The sequence below is a fragment of the Pagrus pagrus genome (genome assembly GCF_965226575.1).
Source record: "Pagrus pagrus genome assembly, chromosome: 15".
In the NCBI taxonomy this organism is placed as follows: Eukaryota; Metazoa; Chordata; class Actinopteri; order Spariformes; family Sparidae; genus Pagrus; species Pagrus pagrus.
The window spans coordinates 11,211,496-11,238,130 of NC_140199.1; the positions used below are offsets into that span (position 1 = coordinate 11,211,496).

The window sequence follows — 26,635 nt, forward strand, 5'->3', positions numbered from 1 at the left end:
CGAAGATACTTCGCTGTTTCATTATTTTATAACAATAAAGACTTGAATCTTGACTCTTCAATGAGGCATCACAATGCTTTATTTGACCTCATCAACACGTCTCCTCTTTGCTACTTAACCCAGTTTTTCTCCTTTCCTGTGACTGCGCTGCGGAGACTGAAGGTGAATAATTTGTTGGTGTGGCGGTGACAGTGGAGGTAGAAGCCTACAGGGGTTTAGGGACCAGACTGTGTGGGCATATCAGGTTGCAGTATTGACCTGAGGCCTGGCTTGACTTGTAAGAGAGAGCTCCGAATGAGAAGGAAATCCATGAAATGAAGAAAAATCAGTGGGTGTGTGAGAGGAGGACAGAGAGGAACAGAGAGAAAAAGAAAATGTGAAAATATTTGAAATGTATTCTTTATATTTAAGTGATCAAATCATGAGGTAAGCATATTGGATGTGCCTATTTACTGTAATAAAAATGGAGCTAAACTGCAGTTTTATTCAAAGTTTTAGGAAAACAATGGAGTAAAAGGTGCCGATCAAACATCAGCAGCACTTTATGATAGCCAAGATAGGAATAAATGCCAACAATTCTCAGATTACAGTTTCTTATTACCAGCTATAAATCATCATGATATATCATCATGAAATACTTCTGCATTGTGAAACAGAGCCCATTGTTTTTCTTTGAGATATCTAAATTTCCTTGTCGTAAAAGGAAGCTGCAGATGAATGACACAGTTGTGCAGTAAACTGAAAAGTCATCTGTTCATGTCGAAACGTTATAATTATTCTGAGGTTAAATACATTTAATTATACGCTTACAATTAGACATGACTGTTAGACAAAGGTTCTTGGATCACACGAAAGAAATACGCCTCTCAGAGTTAATGTGGCATTAAATATAAAAATATTACAATTGTTGATTTACTGTGTGGAAAAAGGCCTAAAATCACCCTTAAGGACAACATTATTAATATTCAATTATTTGGCTGCAAACAGCACTTTGATTTGACTTCTGTCTTTCTTCCAGATTATCTCTGTGTGTTTTGTCTAATAAATTAATCAGAGTGGGGCCGAAAATCCTCTTCCAACACTTAACTACCACAACAATGTGACTACCGAAGAAATGCTCCCGTCTCCGTCTATCTTGTCCTCTTGAAAAATAAACGACTCCATAAGACCTTACAGCACCGTGAAACACCGGCAGTATACACCCATGTTACAATGGTTTAAAAATCAGTCTGTTACAACGACACCATCACAGGTGACAGTGACGGTCTGTCTCTGCCTTCCCACTGTTTGGTGACACCTAGAAACTGCAGGTGAAACCACTACTATTTCATTTGTTCATTTGTTCATATTTTGTTTCTTTGAGTGGAAAGAAAATGTCCAAAATGCACATTTATGTGTTTATTTTAGTTCTGATTTCCATTCTGTACAACTTAGTGCATATTTAATTTGTTTCCCTGTGGCTTCAATAAGTTACCCACATTACCTCTTTATAATATGTGAATATTTATTTGCTTGCTTTTGTTATTGTATTTTAAAACAACATCTGAATTGTATTCTTCAATCTTGAACTGTTGCTGACTTTTTTCTTTTTTTTTCTTTTTAAATGTCAAATGTGTTATCTAGGTGGAACAAACTGTAACTGCATTACTGTCAGTTACAGTAACTTATTTTAACCTCGCCTTATGTATTTGGGATTTTTTTCCCCCCCATAATACCAGTCGAATCAAACCGTGATCCCATTACTGAGATACGTAGCGAGCCGTGACTTCTGTGTACCGTTACCATCCTACTAATTAGACAATAATAATTTGCATATTTAAACATAAAATATCAGACAACTTGTCATACTAAAAGTAACTGTCTAAGTAATCAACTGGGGAGGTTTCGTCATCATATCTGTCCACCTGTAGTGTCTCACCTTCGGCTGTGCTGTAAAGGCAGCACTTTTTCTAATGGCTGAGCGACCTGTTGAGCCTGATCTGAAACTTGCTGTTCTGCACAGCAGTCTCCCTCTCTGTGCTGCAGCTCGTTTGACCCCAATCCATACAGCTGAGTTTCTTTGATCTGATGTTTTACATTTACATGAAGTTGTGAGACTTCAAACTGCCTTGAAAGAGAAAAACAAAAAATCAAACATTGATTTCTATTTTATTTCTTCCTCCTTTTCTTGTGTTTAAGGGACAGGACTCTGCGAGGCGACTGCCTTCCACGTCGGGGGGCCGATCAGGAACAGATGGACGGGTGATGACCCCCTGCCCCCCCCACCCCAGGCAGGCCCGAGCAGCGGCGCAACTGCCACTCAAAATCCCAGCATGTGGATGTGTGTGAGTGTGGATTTGTGTGTCTGAGGACGACGGGGGGTTGTGTTATGGCTCTGAGGGTGCTACGGCAAACGTGGTCCCCATGATACGAGTGACTGACACTCCTCGACATCTGTTCCACGGGAAACTCTGTCTCTAACGATCTCCCTGACTCTGTCTCTGTCTCTTCCCCACACACAGGAGTTAGATGATCTTTTCATTTTACAGTAAAGCCGAGAGGAACGGAGAAATTACATTAGGGCAGAATAAGATACTCCATTTATGATGTGGCTCTTTACAGGGATCTCTCTCTGCACGGTTGACAGAGGAGGCTGCAGACGGCACTGATGCCTTTACCCTTCCCTTCTCCTTCCTCCCTCGCTCTGTCGCACCCACCCCCCCCCCACCTCCACCTCCTCGCTCGAAGATCAGGTTTCTCTCTGTCCATCAGTGGAGAGGGTGAGGAGGAGGAGGGGAGGGAGGAGGCGGGTTGTTCTGATCAATGGCAGGAAACCAGACGATGGGAAGGGAAGACGTGAAACAGATAGGCCCCATAACCTACCTACCTACCAGGATACCACAATCACTTCTCTCTCTCTTTCATTCCATCTATTTCTCGCTCACTTCTTCTGTGTTACTATCTGTAATTCAAACACACTCACACACAAGGTGAAACACAGTCCAGACACCACACATACAGACACGCATCTGACCACAAACATGCGGCAGAAAACACACAGTAGCTCCTAGCTGTGGACTCACAAAGCACGGGTGTGTAGCCTTCCCTTTAGGCTGAAAACACACCTATTTACCTGCCTCCTTATGGGAGACTGACTAATAATATTCAAAATTAGAATATATTTTTCTCCCAGCTCTATGCAAATCTCAAACATATTGCTTTCTGTCTCCAGGGGGCCACACATTCCCACACATGAATATACTTAGAGGTGCGTGTGAGAGGCACACACACACACACACACACCTCATCCCAGATATGTGTAATTAGGGCAGACAGAGACAATAGCTGTCTCGTTTGAGTTTATTAATTCGTGGTATTTTTATTGCCGTTTATCGCCGGCGTTTTATGGTGGACAGCAGCGCTGCTCGTCCCTCAAGGCACTTATTAGCAGAACGAGTACTCTCCGGTTATTTAACTCTATTCCTCTGGATCAAATTATGCAGTATTAGATCCCGGCTTATGAAAGTAACACTGATATCACAATGGAAAAAGGTGGAGGCTTCATCATATTAAAAGACTGTGCTAAACATGATCCCACTGCTTCGTGTGTCAAAGATTTATTTGAAAAAAATCTTCCACAGATATGAGGTGAGTCGCAGGTTTGACCGGGATGCGTTACGTGCGTCCTTGTATGTGTTTCTGATCTAAACGCTGCAGCAGACTACTGAGCTTTCTTGCCACCCCGGCTAACTCTTAACTCCTGTCAAAACACCGAGTTTTAAATTGAATTAAGACTCCATGCTGTAGTCCCTGCTGAGCCCCCCAACCAACGCCTTTAACACCCTACACTGCTCTGGAACACACACACGTATGCATTAACACTCGGTGCATTCACAGGCCTTTTACATGCAAGTACACGCGTAGAAAGATGCAGACGTCGACACCAATCTTGATATTTACACCTAAATTAAAAAGGGCGAATGAAACAAAGCATGGTTTTAAAAATCAGTGAATACACACACACACACGAGCAAGCAGAGAAGACTAGCAGAGAATATTTTAAGTAGGATGAGGCCAGAGCAGCCTTGAGTTGCTGTTAATTCACTGCAGCTGAAACGGAGACAAAGATACCTTTTCAGTGTCCGTAATGCTGGAGAGAGCTTTTGGCATTTACAGTCTCAGGATTTTTACTGCCCTGTTTAAAGAATCGTGAAATTACGTTTGTGTTGTTCATTGAGATTAAATGTGTGTATTGATGGTGTGTGGAGAGTGAGAGTGATGGTGAGTTCAGAGATCTGTGCATGGAGGGTCACAGAAAAGAAAAAAAAGGTTGTCATCTTAATTTTTTATTTATTAAGTTTTTTTATAAATTTTCTTGCCATGTGGATATTTATAAAATGCAAGCTGTGCTCAGACATGAATCTCTAAAGGGTAAAACTTACTGTTTATTTATTAATTTATTTTTGAGATATTTTACTCGAGTATCCCCATTTTCTGATACTTTGTATCCACTACATTTCGGTAAAAAATAAAATATTGTACCTTTTACTCCTCCTAGTTACTTCGCAGACTACATGCTGCATCAGAGCCAAAGCAGCATATTTAAAATTTATTTATTTTCTGGCAATGAAATGAGAAAATAAAAATAACTGATTCTGATAATCAGAAAAATCCTGAATATCAAATCAGATATTCGGTCGACCCATAGTATACAGTAGATAAATATATGTGTAATTTAACTTTACTTGTATTTTTGCCAGAAATTACTTTTGATACTTAAGTACAGTTAATATCAGATACTTCAGGACTTTTACTGAAGTTTTATTCCTATGGGGGACTTGAACTTTTACCAAAGTAATATTTTAACATTATATTTTTACTTTTACTCAAGTATGACTTTTGGTTACTTTATACAACACTGTTTCTTACTGTTACATTTGGACTGATTGGGGAACAATGATTTCCAAAAGCATGTATCCAGGAATAAAAGCAAAGAGTGTTTATGTAAAACTGAAATCAAGATGCATTTCATTTTTATTACAGAATATATTATATAGGTGCTGGATTAAAAAAGAGTCAGTCTACTCACAGACAGAAAAAGATCATTGCTGGTATTCAATTACCAGCATTAAATGAAACACGTCAAGACTGTGAGTCACACAGAGTTTAAAAAGCAGAGATGTCAGCCAATTATTCTGCCCACACCACGCTGGTTTGTCTATCCGTGCTTTGTCCACTGCAGTCTGAGAGTCAATGTTCTGCGTTTTATCCAAAGATCACCCTCCAAGTTGTTCAGTGTGTTGTTGGCAGTGCAAGTTGCTCTATTAGAAATCATGTTAAAACAATAATGTCTGAGTGAGACGGTCATTAATCATCAGGTTGACAACAGCTCTGGACATTGTTGACGAGTAATGAGTGTGTTCCTAACCTCTAATACATTTGGGCTGCTGTTAGTCAGGTGGATAATCAGTACACTGATGATGAGGGTGCAAAAATATTCTGTATGCCATCAATTCTGGTGATTATGTGATATTACTCAACCCGAGAGGGGCTTTAAAAGGCAGGAGTTTTGTTTCATTTTTAACATTTGAATATTGGTCTGATCCCACATGTTCCAAGCCAGGAACATATTGTGTCATATGTCAGATATTTGTATGTTTGTGTGTGTTTGTTTGTGTCCTGAATTCTGCGCATTTACATTTTAATTTACATTTTTAGAAATCGATATTATTTGTTTAAGTAAATATTCGACAAAATGTAAATAAATGTATGTTGAATATCGAATGTGACGGGACGGTACATTCTCACACAATTATTCTAACACATTAACGGCAAACAACCATTCACTGGTAAACACAGTCATTTTGTAAACAGAAATTTTATTTTGCGTTACATGTGACACGACACATTATTTATGAAGGTTTGTATCGGCTACATAAATTTATGAATGAGCTGCTGTTCTCGTCTGGCTCCCACAAATGAGAGTTAAGTGGTGTGTGGGACATAACCTTTGCTTGGGGACTGAGTAAAAGGTTACTGCAGTGCATGTGTGTTGTGTGTGTGTGTGTGTGTGCATGGTGAGTATTGAGCAAAGGCCACTGCAATGCAACCCAACACCAGCTCTTTGTCTGAGCAGCAGCTCGCCACAGACTGCGAACCAGAGTGATTCACTCTTTTCCAAATCCAATTCTTTAAAAGTGTCTATAATTTTATTGACAAATGATTATTACTGGCTTTACTGACATCAGCTGAAATTATGTACCTATTGATAATAAATTCAATATAATTTGTTATCCTTCACTTAAATTTTTTTTTTCTTTTTCTTCTTCTTCTCCCAAATATAAAAAAAAACAACTTTTGTTTTTCATGAATTTTATTAATCATAATTTATGTAGTTCAAAGTAAGCACAGCGTTAATGTAAAGCAGAGCTTGCGATGCCGAATGTATTTCATCACTAACAATAAAATTCACAACTTTAATGAGCTATAGAGTTCCCGGCTTTCCCCAGAGACAAAGAAACAACAGGATGTAAAGGTTAAGACCAGAAAACCTCTTAACTGTTTTACACCCTCTGACTTACAGCTTCCATACTATTCATAAACCACCTGTTGTACGCGAGGCGAAAAAAACAAGACATATAGAAGTTTTAATGATACTAAAAGAAGTGAAACACTGATAGTATAGCTTTTAATTTTCCCACGCTGTATCAGAAGTGTTACAATATTTCTACCATCAAATGCTTTCATGTGAGGCAGTGTGTGTGCGTGTGTGTGCACATGTGTTTCCCATCCCTCCAGAGACATGACAATTGTTTGTTGTGATATTGTAATGAAGCCCTGAGGCCCTCTTAAACTAATCAGCCTCCCCCTCTCTGTGCAGATAGATCAGTTGTCAGAGCCGTGGGCAGGACGGTGCAGTGAAGCACGGCGTCTGCCTGTTGGCCTTCGCCTTGTGTGACACACACATTCCCTGACTTTTCCTGCCTATCAGTCAGCCGGTCGACTCTCCCAGTCTGACCTCGAACTGTTGGCTCCTGTAGCTCTGGATGTGATGGTACATGAGCATCATTTAATGATAACAGAGCTCTGCAAAACTGCCAGAAATGATGCCAAATGGTTTTTATACAAATGTTACATGTTGATACTTGAAATGTATCAGTCAACAATCCAAACAAGTTCTGTCATGTTACTTTGTAAAGTTAAGAAGAGGATTTTGAAGGCTTGGCAGGTCAGTATTTTCTCACAATATAAATTGATAGTATTTTATTTTATTTGGATTTTATGTTGATTAGTATAGTATTATTATAGCTGTTCGATATTGGGAACAATAATATAAAGAAAGAAAGAAAGAAAGAAAATAAATGAATTATTGTCAGTGCAGATTTAGATATTGATCTGATCTGAAAGACATGAAGTTGATTTAAAATCCATTATTTTGTAACTGTTTATGATTTGATATTCAAGCATTGTGTACACTTATAATGGGAAGTTGCATTTTTACAGAAAATATTCATTACTTTTAAAACTTTTTAAAATTGACTTCAAACGTATTGTTGTTCTCTTTTCTAATCTAATCTGAAGCTTTGCCGAGTCTTGCATTAAAGTTTTAAAAATACATTAAATGTGTGTACAAGTGTGATTCCCTTTACTTGCTCGTACATTGCAGAGTTAGTGGCCAAACACCCGTTTTTAAACAGTCGAATGTCAAGATAATATATGGAAGCGACAAATGATTGGAAGAAACGTCCTGTCCGGGATCTTTGGCATGTTTTACACACTTACTGCATTCATGTCTGTCTCTGCATTTTTGTGTGTTGCAAGAGACCTTGTGTGGTGCATAAGGAAAACATTAAATGTTACACATTTGCCTTTGGCCATGCGTCTGATGTTACACATACAAATGGAAAATGACATGAAAACAATAAAACATGAACTCACAAACATGAAGGCATGTCAAATAAATCTATATACTGTATAATATGCGTAATTAATAAAATCAACTTTTTCGTGGCATGGATCAATATTGCAATATAAAACAAATTGTTGAGGACAGGTCAGGGCTGTATGGATTTGGCCAGCGGCTTACCGACTTTACAAAACAGATTACTCTCAAGAGAATGAAGTGAAAGTTAAACAAAAACAACACTGGTGTAAATCAACTCTCGGTGAGGATCTGCGTCTGTGGCATGCACCGTGCACGTGTGTGTGTGTGTGTGTGTGTGTGTGTGCAATTTCCACATGTATGATGATGATGATAACCATGATGTCGGTGATGATGATTGGTTAATTGCAGGCAGCTTGCAAGTGCAATGTAGGGCGCATTCTGTGTGTGTGTGTGTGTGAGTGAGCGAGCGTGTGTGTGTGCATGTGTTGTTCACAGGTTGCAGTGCGAAGGGAGTGGCCTGCGGTGGCTGTGAGAGGCATGTAATATGTTTAAATAGGGCAAAGTAGTGTTTGGAGAATTGGTAATTACTTACATCCCTCTCTGGCCATCGGAACACTGTCCAGATCTCACCCTCTCCACCGCACACATACGCACGCTAATACACGCACACCCAAAACACGATACGAGTCAAACGCCCGACTCACAAACACACAGTCAGCACCCGTGAGTCACTCTGCCAATCAGCAATCACCAACAGGAGCTAGAGAGTAGACAGAGGACACAGGCTTGTATAGACAGTTTCAAGGCAAAATGCCACCACTTGTATTTGTAATTGTGACTGAAATGTGAAAGGCTACTTTTCCTCTGTGGTTCTCCCTGCAGGGCCAGCGCTCACTAAAGATGATCCTCATTGGCTGCACCACAACCTGGAACTCCTCCGACCCAAATATCAACCAAGGCAGCAATTTTGGGGGAAAGATGTCATTTATAGTTATTATTTTCTACTAATTATGGTCTAAATGTCTATATTTTTCCTTCTGTATTTCAGATAATTGCGTCATTAGAAAAATGTTTGCATAAAGTCCTTAGTATTACAGAATGTGGGGTTAATCCAGTTGGATTATGGCTAACACGTCATATAACGCAAACTGAAGTGTCGTTTTTCTCCTATCCAAACTGAAACTGTCAGAAACCATAAATATCACCGCATTAGTTTCAGCAGTTTAAGGCGAAACTCTTTGGAAACTTTGTCCTTTGTCAACTATTTCTTAGTCCGTCCTGAGGTCAGTCCACAAAATCTTTACATAAATCCACTCCTGACTTAGAGACTGTATGAATATCGATCCTATTCTTCACCAATAGCAAACTAAAAAAAGCAAAGATGTGTGAAGACTTCGGTGCAGTTTTCTCAGCTCATTGACCATTTTGCACCACCCATAGAGAGGCGAGGTCACGCTCCTCTGGTGGACCACCACCGCACCTTATTTCAGAAAAATGATGTATGATAGTGAATGACGAGAGACATTTTTTTTTTGATCCTGTTGGAATTGTGCCTTGAATTAGATATATGATGTTTGTCAATTGTTTCAACTCAAGAAAGTATAAGACTAGACAACTTTATTTTCAGACAACTTAGCATATATTTAAAGAGTTAGGCGTCTTTGTGACAGATGCTGTTGGAGTTACCTAGTGATTATGTTTCATGAAACATGCTAAATATAACCAAATAATCAATAATATTAGTTAACAAATATGTAGTTTATCATAAATAATAATTCTAGGAAATTTTCCTTAAAGGCCTTTAAATATTGTTTCTTGTCTCTTGTGCCAAAGATAAGGGGGAAAAAAACCTGTGTTAAGTTAAGGTTATGTTTTTACAAATATAAGTAAAATGTGCTTTTGACCATTTTCTCTGATTAACAGCAAACAGATTAAAGCAGTGTGCTGACTGCAGAGCTCAGTCAATCAACTCAGAATGAAAGAGTGTCTTTAACTCAGCGGAATAACCAATTTTTAAAAATGAGTATGTGTGTGTTTTGGGTGAGAAGGTCACAAGTGGCGCCAAACTCGATTCCGGATTGAGTGCTTAACTTGACTTTCCGCTGTCTCTCGTTGACTACTTCTGGCACTTACTAAAAGTGAGACATCGAGTCGTGACCACAATACCACATTCTGCGTAAGAGGACCTTTTTCTCACTCACAATATTGACTCTGATAATGTTTTCATCACTACGTGGCAACAGCAGATCCGATGAACAGCGCAGACCAAATACACAGCGGCTTCTGCGCGTGTGAAGGACAGAACGACTTATGTTGCTCTTACCTTTTTACCTCTGAATCAATAAAAGACGCTCTTTCAGTCTTTCCTGCAGTTGAGAAGCATGTGTGTGCTGCTCGCTCATCAGGACGCGTGCACTTGCTCGGCTCTTAGAGGCCTATCACTTTGAGTGTTTCGAGAAAATGGACATGAAAATATACAGAATTGGCTGTAATTATATGTGAAGGTTTATTTAAGTTTGAGGGTACCATGGAGGAGAAAAGGCAGACAGACAGAAATCCAGATGAGGGTTTCGTATACGTGTTGAGCCTGCGCGAGTGTGTGTATGTGTGTCTGCATTTCACATTGTGGCTTGATGATGTTGTCTGGGCCAATCTGCCGGAGTGAATGGTTTGAATTTACTAGCCCACGACAGTCAAATTGTCCTAATCACTAAGTAAATAGATACTTCCCCAAGCTATCACGGCACACACGCCGGCAAAACTGCCTGCGAGGGGAAGGTTGAGGGGTGAAAGAAAAGAGAAAACTTTCACTGTTAATTGTTGTTTTCCTTCTTATTCCAACCTATAAACACCCGGTGTAATTATTCATAAGTGCCACTTTGATTCGGGGAAATTTGTTTGAAAGAGGCTTAAGGTGTTTCGCTTGAGTTATTCCCTTACAGAGTTTGGGTTGTGGACGAAGGGTCTTTTCCTCGCAGCGTTTTCAGTAAAATTGAAGCTGAGAGCCGGGGGTTGGATAGAATTACACATCTTGTGCCCCTCTCTGAATGACTTGCCTCTAATCTAACCCAATCTGGCTTTCTGCAAACCTTATGGTGCTATATTTCTTTACATGCGTTGGGTCTTAAGATAGGATAACAACTGATGAAGATAATCCACTCAAATGAATTAGATTTGTTTAAAAAAAAAAAAAAAAGGCTTTTAGCTGAAGTGAATCCCCCGCCTCTTGTAAACATTTAATTAAAGTTTACAGTGGATTACGTCGTGAAATTTGAGTCTATCTTGATTTAAAAGCACAAACAAACGTGCGCACTCATAACACAGGAAATTTGCTGGGATAAGCATGTGCAACAAGGCATTTATACCACATTATGTTGCTTTACAAATACAGACCAACTATAATTCAGCAGTCAATCAATCTTCCAGAACCACTGTTTGTGTAGTTTTCATTTGGTTTGTGTTTTGAAATTGAATCGAAGACCTACACTGCGCCACATTTAAACATAAAACACCGTCAAGTAATTTACAGCATCCGCACTCCAAACAGCTTCAGCTTCACATGATGACACAACTGCAGTGTTGGTAAAAGTAACCAAGAGTCATACTTGAGTAAAAGTAAAGATATCACGTTAAAATGTTACTTTTGTAAAAGTGAAAATCATCCATTCCAAGTATCAAGAGTACTGAGAATTGTCCCGACTGATTATCAGGTCCAATATTCAGCATTGTTTCTTTTTTATTTGATTGCCAATAAAATAAATCAATTACTTGCAGCATGTAATCTGCAAAGTAACTTGTAACTAAAGTTATCAACTAAATGTAGTGAAGTAAAAAGTACAATATTTGCCTCCAAAAGTAGTGGAATAGAAGTATAAAGCACCAGGACATGCCTCAAATTTCAACTTAAGTACAGTACTTGAGTAAATTTACTTAGTTACATTCCATCATTGGAAACAGCCAACAGAAAACTCAACAAACAAGTTCTTTGTGGAACTGAGATGATTACAAAACATTTCCCTTGTGTTTTATGATCTTTCTTCACTACTTTATCATCAATTATCAGTGTTTCTAATGTGGAAAGTAACTAAATATATTTACTCAAGTACTGTAACAGTACTAATTGAAGGTGCTTTACTTGAGTATTTCCATTTTATGCAACTATACACTTTTACTCCAGTACATCTCAGAGGTAAATATTGTTTATTTTACTCGACTAAATTGGTCTGACAGATATAGCTACTAGTTACTTTTGCGATTACCTTCCTGTCCATCTATCTCCAGATGCGTTGATGTTGAATGTTTGTGAGAAACAGAAGTGTAAAAAGTATCCAAAAGCCATACTTGTATTCATGAAAGTCTTGTATCTGATATTAAATGTACTCAAGTATCAAAAGTACAAGTAAAAGTAAATGATACATATACAGTATTTACATATATGTATGTACTGTATAGTTCGACTGATTATAAGAATCAGTGTTTTTCTTTATTTGACTACTGATAAGACGAATGACATGGGCCCTGATGCAGCATGTAATTTGCAAAATAACTAGTAACTAAAGTTATCAACTAAATGTAGTGAAGTAAAAAGTACAATAGTTGCCTATAAAGTAATGGAGTGGAGGTATAAAGTAGCAGAAAAGTAACTTGAGGTTGTTCTTAAGCACAGTACACAAAATAAAGTACGTTAACCTGTTTTTATAAAACATAACAAGAGAAATGGTGTTTTTGGAAATCAAGGCCGAGCGAGGTTTGCGCACGGTTCACCAGTGATTTGAACATTAGAGTGTAGTTCAGGCCAAGTCAGCAACCCTACACGGGGGTATAGAGTGTCTGTCATGCCTGGTTTACACTGGACCCATGTCTGGAACAGGAGAAGTGAGGATACTGTGACATACTGAAGATTGAAACTCTCAAGTGGAGCACGTCGCACATGGTGTTGGGAGGGAAATTTAACAAAAAATCCCTCAAATACATTGGACACATCTGATTTTTGGTAACTTTTGAAATTCTGAAAGTAAAATTCATGAGTTTTGGCCATGAGGCAGGTTTCTTATGACCTAAGTAAGAAGTGAGAAACAAAATGTCATTACATGGTGAAATGTGAGCTGCAGGACACTTACATAAATCAGTTTTTAAACTTAAACTTAAATGCAATATGAAAAGTAAACTGTTTTTTTTTTAATAGAGTTCCACATGTTTCCTCATGCTGTACGTGACGGGCCGTCATTTGAGGATTCTCAAAGAAAAGAAAATCAGGACAAGATCGTCTAGACACTAATGTATCGGATGTCCACATAACGTGGCTTATAGGAGCTCCCAGTCTTCTTAACGCACCTAAACAGCAGCCGCGAGCTTTACGGTCTCACATTAACGACAACACCAAATACCACAGCCTGTGTTTGAGCCGTAAACTGTAAATGAGGCAGCTCAGTGTGTGTGTGTGTGTAAGAGTATGAACTATAATAATAGCTTCTTAGCAGTTTATAATAGAGACAGCATGGGTATGAATGTCTGTGTTTCTGTGCGAGAGAGTGTGTGTTTATGGGCTAATTAGGATCGGTGTTACACCATAATTAGTTTTGTGGCGTTCCCACAGCACAGCATATCCTGTTACAGCTCATTTGCATAATTAGCGAAAATAAACATTCAGGGCTTTGGTTGGCTGTTATGAATCTTTCAACACTTTCCTTGTTTCCCCCCTCTTACTCCTCTTGTTTTGTCTATCTCTCACACACCCACACATCTGATCTGATCTTTTCTTTCTTACAGTTTCCCAGTGGTTAAAAGGTGAGAGGAGGCGCCCGAACCGTTTTCCATCACATCTGGAGCAAAACAAAGACAAAAGTACACACACACACACACACACACAGACACATGAACACACACTTTTTTTAAGGGGCATCCATAAAAGTGAACCGAGTGAAGACAGAACGCAGAGTGTCCATAAAAATCTGACGGAGGATCAATTAAGATGTAGGAGCCAGAGAAAATAAAATTAAAATGTCTTTTACTGCGCACACGTGCACGCACACACACACACACACACAGGTGAGACTGCTATCTTTTCTGGTTCTAATTTTAGCGTACATGTCTGACTTACATGCCTCAACTTGTCCACAGTGCCTCCTGTGGCGTGACCTTGACACTGTCCGTGTCCAAGAGCTCATCACATGCTTGTGATATATAGAGAAATTATTTATATAAATCATAAATCAATCATTGTTAGTGGGGGAACGTTGGTCGGTTAAAAATGTAAGAGTGTTCTCTGTCGCTCTGTTTCTCGCAGCTCTTCCTGAACGAGTCCCACAGCAATTTTTTTTCCTTCACATTGGCGCTCCAGAGCAGACACATGATGTCAATCCCTCTATTTATTATGTTTATTTTGCTCTCTCTCTCTTCATAACATACTGGAAATGTTAGCCTCAGGTTCTAGCTATGTGTCTCTTGGCTGGACATTAAAAGACATGACAGCAAGGAGTCTATTTTTCCTCTGTGTGTATGTGTGTTACTGACAGATTTTTCTTTACACTTCACACTGACATTGACATCAACCATTTAGATCTGTGTGTATTTGTGTTTCTCCAGAATCTACGCTCACTTTGCAGCAGCTGACTTGTGTATTTGTTTGCGTATGCACTCGTATGTGTCTGCCGGTATATTTACAAATCTCTCTAATGAGAAATTATTGAGGTGCAGCTCTGAATTTTCTTTGCCACAGTTCGTTTATTTTTCCAGGTAACATGTCCATGTTTTAAAACGACCTACTGCTCGACAGATGAAATGAAATTTCAGAGCAATTGAAAAGTTATCCTCCACCCCCGTCCATCCAATCCTCACAGTTGTGTTTACAAGGTTGATTTTAAAATGGTTGTGACCTGCGGGTGTTTATAAGGCAAGTTTAGCTTGTGAACATCTCAGAAGTCCCTGAAACAGAGTTGCTACAGGGGGAGAAATTAGTTCCAGAGAGAACGGGGGAGGAAGGGAAGGGTAAGGTAGGGAGAGAGGAGGGCAATGGAAAGATGAGGAGGAAAGGGGGCACAGGAACAAGACTTTACCATGTCTGACTGTGTAATCATGTCTGAATCAAATATGGATTTGTAGTGAAGCAGCAAGACAACACTCCCCTTGATTTTATTGTAATTTAACGCACACAAACCTCTTACAAAATGTGATATAACCTGAAATTAAAATGTGCGTAGACACACAGATATGCAGGCCTGCACAAATACGTCTGCATGTATGTGTGTGTGTGTGTGTGTGGTGGGGGTGCTTGTGTGAGGCACTTGCAGACTTGCAGATTTCAGTGTGGACAAAGAGCAGATGTTTAGAACGTGCTAAATGACTGACTTGTTGATAATCAGCCTGCCATTAAATGTTCTGGCGTTTACACGCGTGTGCACATAAAAACCAGAGAGGTACATGCTGGTAGCCTCGTCTGAGCTGAGGGGATTACTCCTCTTACACTCACACTCACCCCTACCCATTCATGCCTTACAGTAAATGCTCAAAGTTTTAGTACTGATCCAAGGAAAATTTTGTCGGAAACTTTGTACACTAGCTCATTAAAACATACAAACGTACAAACTTCCTAAAAAATTATGTAAAATTATCCTAAAAACGCCTCTCCCAGTCTAGCCCAAAGTAAATTCAAAGCTGTTGTTGAACCATGTGGGGTACAGGTATGATTTTGGTCTCTTTTGAAAGGTTACAGTCTGATTACAATATAACTGACAATGGACACGTTTTTCTAAGGAAATATCCAGGTGCCTTGCAAAAAATGCTACGTGACCTTTAAAATGCCCATGCTTGACAGTTACAAAAGCATTAACTCATCATAGTTCTATATTTACTTATTTACACTAACTCTGTGCATAAAAAATAGTCAGTAATACATGCATGCATTGAAATTGAGGACAAAAAAACTTTACTGTGCAGAAAATCTTACACATCAAAACTCCACATCAGGTCCAGGGGAAGAGAGCAGGTTGAGAATATCTACTGCTGCAAGAGACAAACACAAAAACAGACAGGGGGGTAAGACAAGTTATATGTGGTGTTATAAGTAAATGCAGTGATGTGTGTGCGTGGATGTGTGTGTTTCACCTTGGCTTTCTGCTTCTGGACAGGCAGGCGGAGTTTAAACTCTGCTGGGAGCTCGTCCTCAGAGTACAGTCTGTCTGAGAAATACACTCTCCTTATTCGACAGTTAGCGTGGATCTGAGAGGAAAACAGCAGGTCAGACATTAGCAACTGAAAGAGAATACAGTCAGAGTTGTAGCTGGTTTCTAATCTGTCTCTGTGCACTGACCTGTACACGCAGCGTCTCAAGGTAATTGGTTCCATAGGCCCTCCTGGTGAAGTCCAACAGGTTGAACTGAATCTGGTTCCAGCCATCGTCCAGCTTCACTGGCATGGTGCAGAGCAACGGATCCACTCGCGTCGTGCTTCGGTAGGTACTCAACCGAAACCGCCGGCGAATGTTTTTATCATCCAGCACCTTAAAGTTTAAAGATGGGAGAATATGTCCACTTTACTTGTTTATACCACCGAAACATGGAACAGGTCGGTATCTGTGAGAGTGAATACACCCTACCTCGACTTCAAAGGTGAAATACTTCTTCAGATTCTTGACGATCAGAACAAGAACGGGAAGCTTGATGCCCAGTGTCTTCTTGGAGTCCGCAGGACATGTTATGTAGGTGGTACTACAGAGACGAGAAGAGATGAGGGTGCTTTAATGAGTTGCCCTGAGCTGAGGAATCAGTTAAACAGACACAAACTCACCAGACGTTTGCCCCCTCGACCTCCAACACCTGGGAGCGGATGTCATCGTCTGTGACTCTCTCGATGCGACCATTCCTCGCCTGTGTACACACAGAAAATTATGTATATAAAGGCTGTGCAGTCAATCGAAATATAGTTAGTTAGCTTTAGCACGACCAGCTAAGGAAGCTTGATAAGCTTCATAGCATCCACTCTGAATCGCTGCTTACCTTTTCATCCCATATCTGGAGCGGTTTGCTGCCGATGCTGTAGAAAATAGACAAAAATCTGCCTTGAAATGTGTTTTTAAACATCTTGGCTGAGTTATGTTCGTCCACGATCGCTTAGTTTAGTACAATGCAGAGGTTAGCAACAGATTTACTTAGTAAACACTGTTTACTTACTAATACTGTTGCTAACCTCTGCATTATTTCGTGTTGCTAAGGAACGGAATATTTAAGCGGTTCCAAGGTGGTACTAAGCTTCTGATTGGCTGCTCTTCTAACCCCAGCAAGAGCAACCAATCAAGCCAATTAGAGGCAGATAAGGGCGGGTCTTCACGGAATGAGTTTAATAATAAAACCCAAATCTTCAATATGAGGGCTCATTTAGTGGTTTTGACTAAATGAAATTAAAATAACGATGGAGAACTTTAATCCATGGTAATAACAAGTGCTTGGGTGGAAAAACAGCCTATACAAAGAGCAAAATGCATGAAACAATATACACTTTCATAATTTCCAAGTTTAGGTCTTAGAAACCCATTTAAACTTTACTTTGACATTTTATTGGTTACATGATGCGTCAACCATCCAGTGACTGGTGTGTAGGTGGCTCAAGAGACAGAGGAGGAACAGAGAGTAAGTCTTCTGCCAACGCAATTTCTCATTGACTGTTGTAGGCTCCAGGGTGGGCATATAAGATCATATCTAGTTAAAGGGGACATATTATGCAAAACTGACTTTTTCCTTGCTTTAGTATGTATAGTTGCATATCCGGAGTGCCTCCCCACCCCCTAAGCATGAGTTTTGACAACTAAGTCAATATTTTGTACCTGGCAGAGTCAGGAATTGAGTCTCTAAACGAGCCGTTTGGATTTCACCCGGATTGTGACGTAACAGTCCGGGTGATTTGCATACTCTTTGCGTATCTCCTCCCACATTACGCCAGCTACCTGAACGAGGATCCGCCATTTTTTTCCCCTCGCTAACTTGTACCGACAGCCTGACCGCTGCCATGTACAACCCGAAAGCCAAGCACGGCTGCTCTGTCGTCGGATGCACGGATCCTCATGTTTCGCTACATCGCCTCCCTCCCAAAGAGGATATCAGAGCGAAGAGGCTACTTTTTATTTATCAGGGTCCCAGCTTCAGTGAGCAGAAGCGTTATGGTCTGTGCCAGTCACTTCACCCCGGACTGTTTCAGCAACCAGGGTCAGTACAATGCTGGACTGGCAACGAGATTGTCCCTTAAAAGATGGATCCATACCCGCTGTCAGTGATGGAACTGTAAGTATTTAAAAAACAGTGTAGTTTGTGTTACTTTGGCCGTTTAGCACATGAGCTAACGCTAACCGTGGATGTAAATATGAGGCTGAGCCAACATTACATGTGAAGTTATCAACGTTGGGCTTACTGGCCGTAGGATTCACGATAATGTTAATGATACGAAACGTTTATTTGTCATATCAGCACTCTTTTAAAACATGACGGTGAATTGAGAAAATGAATTAGGATATTGAAATTTTATCGCTTCTAACCGGCCGGTGAACCACTGCTCAGCCGTGAACATGGGGAGGAGACGGGGTGAAATGTCTCAGTTGTTCGCGGACAGTGAGCTGCTGCTCGGCGGTGAACAAACAGAGGAGACGGTGTGACATCATCTCAGTTTTGTGTGTCAGTTGTTCGCGGACGTTTAACGGCTGTTCCGCGGTGAACACGCAGAGGAAACGGTATGAACTGGTCTGTTATTCACAGCTAGTGAGCTACGTTCATTCATTAGCATGTTGTGCTAAAGGACAGTGTGTAAGCAAACTTCTAGAAGAGTGTCTTGTCTGAATGCACTGCTGACTGTGTGACAGCCCGAGGAGCTGCTGTAGTTGGGCAGATGTCATGGCTCTGGGAGACTGTCCTCTGACCGTTTTTCTGTGTGTTGGTATACATGTAATACGTGTGTAGCGTTAGCCGTAGCGTTAGCTGTAGGCTACAGCTAACGCTACAGCTAATGCTACAGCCTGTAGCGCTAGCTGCTGGCATGAGAGACCTGAGAGCACCAAAACGTTATCTGCAGTAAAGCAATCACTACTTTGTTTTGGAGCTGGAGACAGCGGCTACCTGCTACATGTCTGCTGTGCTACTATCAGTTATATGCAGGCACGGACACTGAAAAGCTGCGCCGCGCTGTGTATTGCTCGTTGTTGTTGTTGTTGTTGTTGTTGTTGGTTTTTTTTTTCGTTTTTTTTTCTCTCAACTTTATTGAAAGTTGCTGTGTGTCGCTCGTTGCCATGGTCCCGCGATGCCGTCCTCACGTCTTCCGGTCGGCAGGAAGAAGTGGGCGGCGCACGCAGTAGCTCATTAACATAATGAAAAAAAAGTCAGAATCCGGCCGCTGAGAGCAGGGCTGTGAAACTGGTGTGTAAACAACCCTGCTGTGCTCAATCCTTCGGTTTTTTCGACCAAAGCATGTTACTATCAGTCCATTTAGACATCAAGGACCCATGTCAACAAGCAGAAATGAGCATAATATGTCTCCTTTAAATGAGGTCTCAGTCAAATGGTCAAAGGTTAGCGGACATCTTAGTATCACTCATATTACTGAATAAGGGCATAACCAAGAGTATCTTTGATTACCTATTTAAACTTAGGTGTTGTGTACATCGCCTAGTCGTGGTTGCACTGTCATGAAAACGAGCTGGGCGACCTGCGGAAGGGCTGTCAGAAAACTAGGAGGTTAAAGATATAACATGTAATGTTTCTGCATTAAAACAACAAATTTGAAAACAACAAGATCTTTGTAATATATTTTGTTGAGGTTGTGTGCTTAATGTTTCCAACAATGTTCAGAGAAATCTGTTCAGGTAACGGTGTTGAAGATGACAAATCCCACAATCCCCCACTACTTACATCTTTTTATAGAGAGACCCCTAACGAAAAAGTTTACATACTGTGCATTTGACCTAACAACAGGCGATATTAAACAGATCATACATGAATTATGCCTGCTAGAGTTTACAAATAAAGCTATATGTAATCCTTTGAAGATTATGTCAACATGCGTTCAAAACGTGTAGTCTTTTATACCATGTTAGATTTGTATCTGCCTGTACTATAAGCTGTGGGGTTGTATACTGCGTGTATGTTTTGTGTGATTGTGTTAAGCAGCGTGAGCCCATCACAGAGAATGAATTGGATGGATTTCAAGCAGTTCATTTGAGCCAAGGTCACGTAAACACTGCCAGCTAGAATGGATTTGATTTCCATCAAATTCACCAGGGACAGATACACTTAACTCTACCTACACACTCAACCACTCACACAATTTTTAAGAGACATTCAAACACAGAAGCACCTGTAAAAGCTGAGCATTAAAGTATGGTGATTACTCGTTTCCATGGAGAGTTGTGGAGGGTAAAGAAAGAGAAAACACACACACATTCATGTACAGTCGCTGCTGAACCCGTTTTGTTCAACAGCTGCACTTCCTCATGGCTCCGACTCAGCACATTTCCATCAACCACCTCTGCCAGACCACAACACACTCCAACAATAGCCCACTTCACACACACACACACGCACACACACACACACATAGCTGAGTGCATTGGCTGTGTAAATTAATGAAAATGTCTCGCTGAACAAGGAAGAGAATACCTCGCAGTGTGAAATTGCTTGCAGACTGGTGTGTGTGTGTGTGTGTGTCAGAGGCGAGAACAGCATGTTTCATCTCAAATCTTGTTTCTCACTGCTGCTACTACTACCACTCTCTCTCTCCTTGTCTCTCACTCCTTCTCTCTCCCTCGCTGGCCATTCATTTACACTTGTCAAGAGGTAGCCATTAAGAGCAAAAGCCTGCGCAAAATTTTATTACAAAACCATTTGTATTCCTGAAAGAAAAATAAATCCAGTGTTCCCTCTGACTGCATTAGGGCCGCGGTTTGGTGATTTGTTTAGGTTGATAACACTCACGGCCCAGCAGCCACTCAAACGCCGATGTGACTGGAAAAAAAGCTTCTTTTTTCCCAGTCTTCTTTGCTTGCTTTCTCTCTTTCTCAGGGGCCATACAAGGGCCCTTGTCTGAATGTTAACCAGCTGGCTGTAACATAAAGTCATACTTTATTTGACGTCTATGAGGAGAACAAGACATCTAATGAAGAAGGCTGTTTATGCACTGGGTGGGTCCATATGAAAGAAAGAAAAGGGAGGTGGAGAACCCGTCTCAATAAAGCAGTTGGGTTTGCTCAGAGCTCTTGTAAAAGCAAGTGGGCCCAATCAAAACGACCAGGAGGGAGAGGGCTAACAGGGCAGATCGTTTCCCAAAAGTGTCCTAGTCTGTGTGCGATTTCGTACGTGTGCGTCTCTCGCCTAGGAGTAAGAGCTACAAATTCTTCCATCCCCTGTTCAAAAACTTGACCCTGATTCCCAGACTATTTGTCTGGCTGTTTCACGGTCGCTGTGATTTCATGACAGTATCCATACGCAGGCGCGGGCGGATTGGGGTTTTATCTTCCTGACATAGTAGCAATTGTACAATGTGATGGCCTTGGAAAAGTAATGGCTATTCACGCGGAGCTGCCAAAATGAAACCCAACTCTAGATGACTGGGGGAATGTTCCCACATCTCCTGTTAAATTGTCTCTGTCTGCTCATTCATTTTGTGCAATTGTTTTTTCCCTCTTTTCTTTTATTCCGTCTTTCTTCTTGCTCTTGGCCCTCTCTCTCTCTCTCCATTGGGCTTTGTTTGAAGTCTGCTTCAGGCCAGTAAAGGGACCCCCCCCTTCCTTCTCATGGCAGTATAAATGACAGCTAGTGAAACATGATACACTGGCCCACCATTAAAAAAAAAAAGAGCCATGATAGCCGTGCCGCTCGCTCTGTTAATCAAATTCGCCGTAATTGTCATCCGAAGATTTTAAAGGACGCTGAGGGGAAACAAGAAGACGAACCTCTGAACCTCGAGCCCTGGGGTCAGCATGTGTGTGTGTGTGTGCGTGTCTTCAGGGATCGTCTGAGAGTTTGTATATGGTCATGCTGAGTTAGGGAGCTGCGTCTAAGTTCTGGATGGACAGTCTCCTAAGGGAGCCTGTCGTCCACCCACTCCTTGTCTCTCAGTCTGGTTGTCTGTTTCTATGTCTCCCCATGTTCAATCCTCCCACCCGGTCTGTCTGTTTTTACTTTTTCTCTCTCTCATCCTTTGACAGTTTCTGCCATTGGCCTCATTTTCAACTGTGTTACTGTGGTTTAAAAGCAATTTTTTACCACAACAGTTGTAGACTGTCTTGTGTTTTAAACTATATTTAATTCTAGAAAGTGACACAATAAAATAATTCACTCTTTTTCACAAAGGCTAATGACACATTTTTCCGGCATTAGCTTTTCCATCCAATTACATATTAATTGATTCATTTATTCATAAGTTTTAATTATTTTTCTTATTTGGCTTTTTTGTTATTACCCCCAACACCTATGTCGGTTTGTTGGTTTGTTGGTATGTCAGCAGGATTACACAAAAGCTACAACTGATTTCCACAAAACTTGGATGGAGGATGGGTCTCAGCCAGCACAGTCACCAGGATATAGTGTCAGCAGTTAACGTTTCTGCAAACCACAGACACGTCCAAGGTTGACATTTGTACCAGACGTGGCATATCATGTTCACATTCACAAAGATTATCTGCTTTTAAGCAGACTTGGAGGTGAAGGTAGTTGCATTATGACAAGCCAACAAGGAAGCCAAACCGCAGTTCGAGTCGTTTCCAGTGACGAACGAAACTGGCTATTTTTCAGAGGAAGTCAGATCATCTCCAACCATTTTTGTGGCAAACAGAAGTGGATGTTTTAAACGGGGAGGGCAGACCTTCTGCAGCCATTTTTGTTGTGACAACAAACAGGTATTTTAAGCCAAACCATGATGTTTTCCTAACCCAAACCAGCATAAGCATAGTTACGACAAACAGAACGTTGCAACATAAATAAAAACGTTCTGTTTGAACATTTCTGTTTTGCACAAATGTAGTTAAGTAACATTCATTCTGGAAATTGCATTTATCTCAGCCCAGAATAGACCCTGTTAACTTTGGATGTGGCTATGGACAAAGGAACGACTGCGGGAAAGTTTGTTCACTTTCTTTAAAATTGCAAGATTTTTTTTTGTTCATTTCTAAGGACATGGATCTTGATGTAAAAATAATCAGGCGTATGTAGGTGGCTGGTGTCTGAGCTGAGCGGTTATGGATGGTTTAAAACTTAGAGGTATGCGCTCTACTTGTTTACTTTTATCACCATATTTATCTAAGCATCCTGTCTGGGTTTCTTCCTAGCTAGGATGTTCTGTCTATGTTTTACACTGAGCTATATTGCAAATGAGATCTTTAACTCGATGTATTTCAAAGTTAAAATAAAGGTTGAATGGGAATAAAATTTACTTTACTCTCTGTTCTACAGCTAAGACAGACAAAAAAGTGGTTAACAAGGAAGAAGACAAATTGTTGCGGTACTTTAACTTAATTTGTATATAATTTCAGGCATACAGTATATTGTTCAGTTTCTACTTCTTTGTAACACAAAATATGTCCTCATTGAAGTATTTTCTTAGCAAAAGTGGCAGGATCACATATTTCAGTGGCTGCTCGGGTTTTAGCCATCGCATTTTTGAATGAAACTCCAGATTTTGACACCACGCCACCGCACACTTTTGACCATTTCTCATTTCCCAGCTGAACCACAATCCCAAACCAACATGTGGCTCCTCGATCAGCCAACGTCTGACCGGTTCTATTGTGGAGTGGGAGGTGGTGTGTGATCTGTGAGCCATACAGAAGCATTCTGGATGGCTCTAAATAGCAACAACTATTTGTTTGTTTTGCCACACGCCCAATGTGCCCTAGCTTTGTGATAATGTGTCAGCACAATTCAACCAGGTCAAACACATTGTACATCTGCGGTACGCTAATGCTGATTGATGAGTAATGATGATCTGAGTGGTTTGACATTTATGAAAACAATGCTGAACCTAACCTGGAAATGGGAAATACCCGTCAGTCTGCTGTTTTATTGTTACATAATGAACAGTCAAAGAAAGAAGTACAGACAGAGGATGACAACCAATCAAGGATATGAAACACATGACAGCGCCAATAAATGACATGTGGTTTAGCTCTTTTTGTGCCACAAGGAATCCACCCAGCGAATTAAGTCGAATGAGCCGACTCCCATTGGACAACCTGCATGACTTCACATCACTCAGCGAGCGTTTCACAGGGTAACAGACCGTATTACAGCACCGGGCAAATATGCACTTTATCGCCTACTCAAGTCTTTGATTTCCCTTTCTGCTCCATTTGGATTGACATAAATTGTGCAATATGGTAGTCTTGATTTCTGCTCCAGGCGGACAGGCAGCTGGCTGGAGGGGATGAGAGACGGCGAGAGCAGTGTGGGGTCAAGTTAGCTCCAGAAATTGAAATGTGTTCATCCCAAATGAAGCATGTGTGTGCGTACGTGTGTGTCGATTCACACCAGTGCGCCACTGACCACACGTTTAACAAGGCGTTCCGGTGATCCTGCAGGCACAAGTGTTTACCCAAAGTCCTGACCTCCTTGCACTGACACTTTCGCTGCTGATATAAATACCACACACACACAAACACACACACACACGGCAGCAACGATGCAGGTAACTCAATCCTCATTGTCCTCCATTTTCTCCATTGGCTGACACCTGCCACATGTCCTTGCTCCCAACCAATCAGAACCCACATCCTTAATGACACAAAGGATATTTTTACACCAAGCACTTGTTGTTGAGAGACCTCCTGTAAAAAATTGTGTTAGGTTGGGAGTCGGATCATATTGGGTTGCAAGTGCATGCACGTGTGTGTGGTTTGAAACAGGATAGGTCAAAGAAGCCTGTGCTAATATGTCCTAAAGAATGCTTATGACGAGGTGCTAACTCGCAGTGATTGCAACTGGTGGTGGCAGAGAGAGAGAGAGAAAGAGAGAGAACGCTCCAGTTTTATTTGGGTGGCTGTGGAAAGGTCCCATCATCCTTCATGTTGACAGGACATTTGTCAAATTGGAGTGATGCAACTGTCCTAAGTCTTCTCTGTCACGTTGCCTGGCTCCAGTTACCCCGACATATTTCTTGTTGGAAAAATTGTTTCAAACATTTCGACAGCCTGAGTCACATGACCCAGGAAAAACGCTTTATGAGGCCCTGCACATATAAGTGTATTGAATGTAGGGATTTACAAAATTCTACTGCCACTGATGTGCTGATGTGGTGGCGTGACTGCTGGTGAAATCTAAAAGGACAACCCTGATCCTGAAAGTCAAAATCTTGGTCACTATGCTCACTATGTTCACTATTTGAAAGAGTTTATGTTTTTGGTGTGGAAGTCCCAAAGTGTCCTGAGTTGGAGATTTTTTTCTTAATGTTCTGTTAAAATGTCACTCAGTAAAACAGTCTGCAAAATCACGCTGTCACAGATGATTTAGCCGAGCACGCTTATCTCAAATAGAAAAGAAAATAATTTCATGTCATGTGCTTTTGTTGTTTTTCACGGTTGGGTTTTGTTTGGGTTGCATGCAGGTAATGCCTGATGATAAACAACAAAGACGGCACGCGGAAGAGGAATACTTGGCAGAGCCAGATATCTGCTGAAACGTTGGCCGTTGCCCCCAGAGGCTTAATCGTTGACAGTCAAGGGTGTTTGTTTGCCTGCAATGCAACTCAACTGCCAACAGTGAAAGATTTTTGGAAATGTTATGCTCATAGTGGCTAATACAGCCTCATGTTCACCACACCCCTAGATTGTTATCACCGTCAAAGTTGTACCCTTCATTCCCAACCAATGCTGACTCAAGTGACGTCATTTGAGGTAACTAGACTCATACAACTCCCTCTGGGGCCACAAAAGGCTTCAGACATCTTTTTTTCACCTATGTGGTCGTACTAAGCCCTCTGAAAAGACTTCCATGACTGCTGACCCTATACGCACAGGTCACGCCAGTAAAAAACACACTACGGCATTCTGTATGTGAGCTCGGTGTCTAATATCATGATTAGACGCTTCGCCTGTAAAATTGCTCTAAAACTCCCCAGCTCATCAACAGTGTGTGCTGGGAAAGTATCCACTCTCACTAATCTCACTGATGGGTTAACGCACTCTGAAAGGCTCCTTACAGTGCTGGTAATTGAGGAAAAACCTTCACAGCAAACTGCCACCACTGTGTTAACCGCATGGAAACATGTGTATGTACAGTATGTCTGTGTGCATTTGCTTGTGTCTCTGTGTGTATTAGGAGTGGAATTTATGTAAAAGTTCTCATATTCAACAGTCATTTCCTTTTGATGTTCAAGATCACTGTTTCCAGGCAGGAATTTTTGAACTCGGGAGAGAGAAACAGGGGGGAAATGGAGTGCAGGGGGAAAAGAAAAACAGAAATTGGTCATTTCTTCATGGTGCTGGGAAGGCAAACTCTCACCATAACCACACCCTTTGTCCTCATGTTCTCTCTCCCCAAACCACTCATGTTTTAATAGTATTTCCTCTCCCTGTCTAAAAGACTGTCATGGTTACTTCATTCATTATTAGGGTTAGCCGTGTTTGTGGCATACTTAACTTAGTTAGGATAAGTGCCTACAAACACAAAGACACAACATTCATTATGTTCCTTATGGAGGGAATTTAAGAAAAACTAGTTTCTTTGTGCATTCTGATTCACATTTATTGACAGAGCTAATGGGATCATGTTAACGTCTGCGCATGTTTGCTTATTTTATTTTTTAACG

General features: G+C 40.8%; 1 protein-coding gene across 1 annotated transcript; it reads right to left on the reverse strand.

Moving 5' to 3' along the window:
• Window positions 1-15,765: 15,765 nt before the first annotated feature.
• On the reverse strand, window positions 15,766-17,018 carry LOC311270425 (cilia- and flagella-associated protein 20-like). Its single transcript, XM_084375277.1, has 6 exons — window positions 16,858-17,018; window positions 16,649-16,728; window positions 16,458-16,569; window positions 16,173-16,361; window positions 15,968-16,081; window positions 15,766-15,865 (listed from the first exon to the last, which is right to left on the reverse strand). Exons 1-6 carry the CDS (start codon window positions 16,939-16,941, stop codon window positions 15,860-15,862), a joined length of 585 nt encoding a protein of 194 aa, XP_084231403.1. The 5' UTR covers window positions 16,942-17,018; the 3' UTR covers window positions 15,766-15,859.
• Window positions 17,019-26,635: the final 9,617 nt, after the last annotated feature.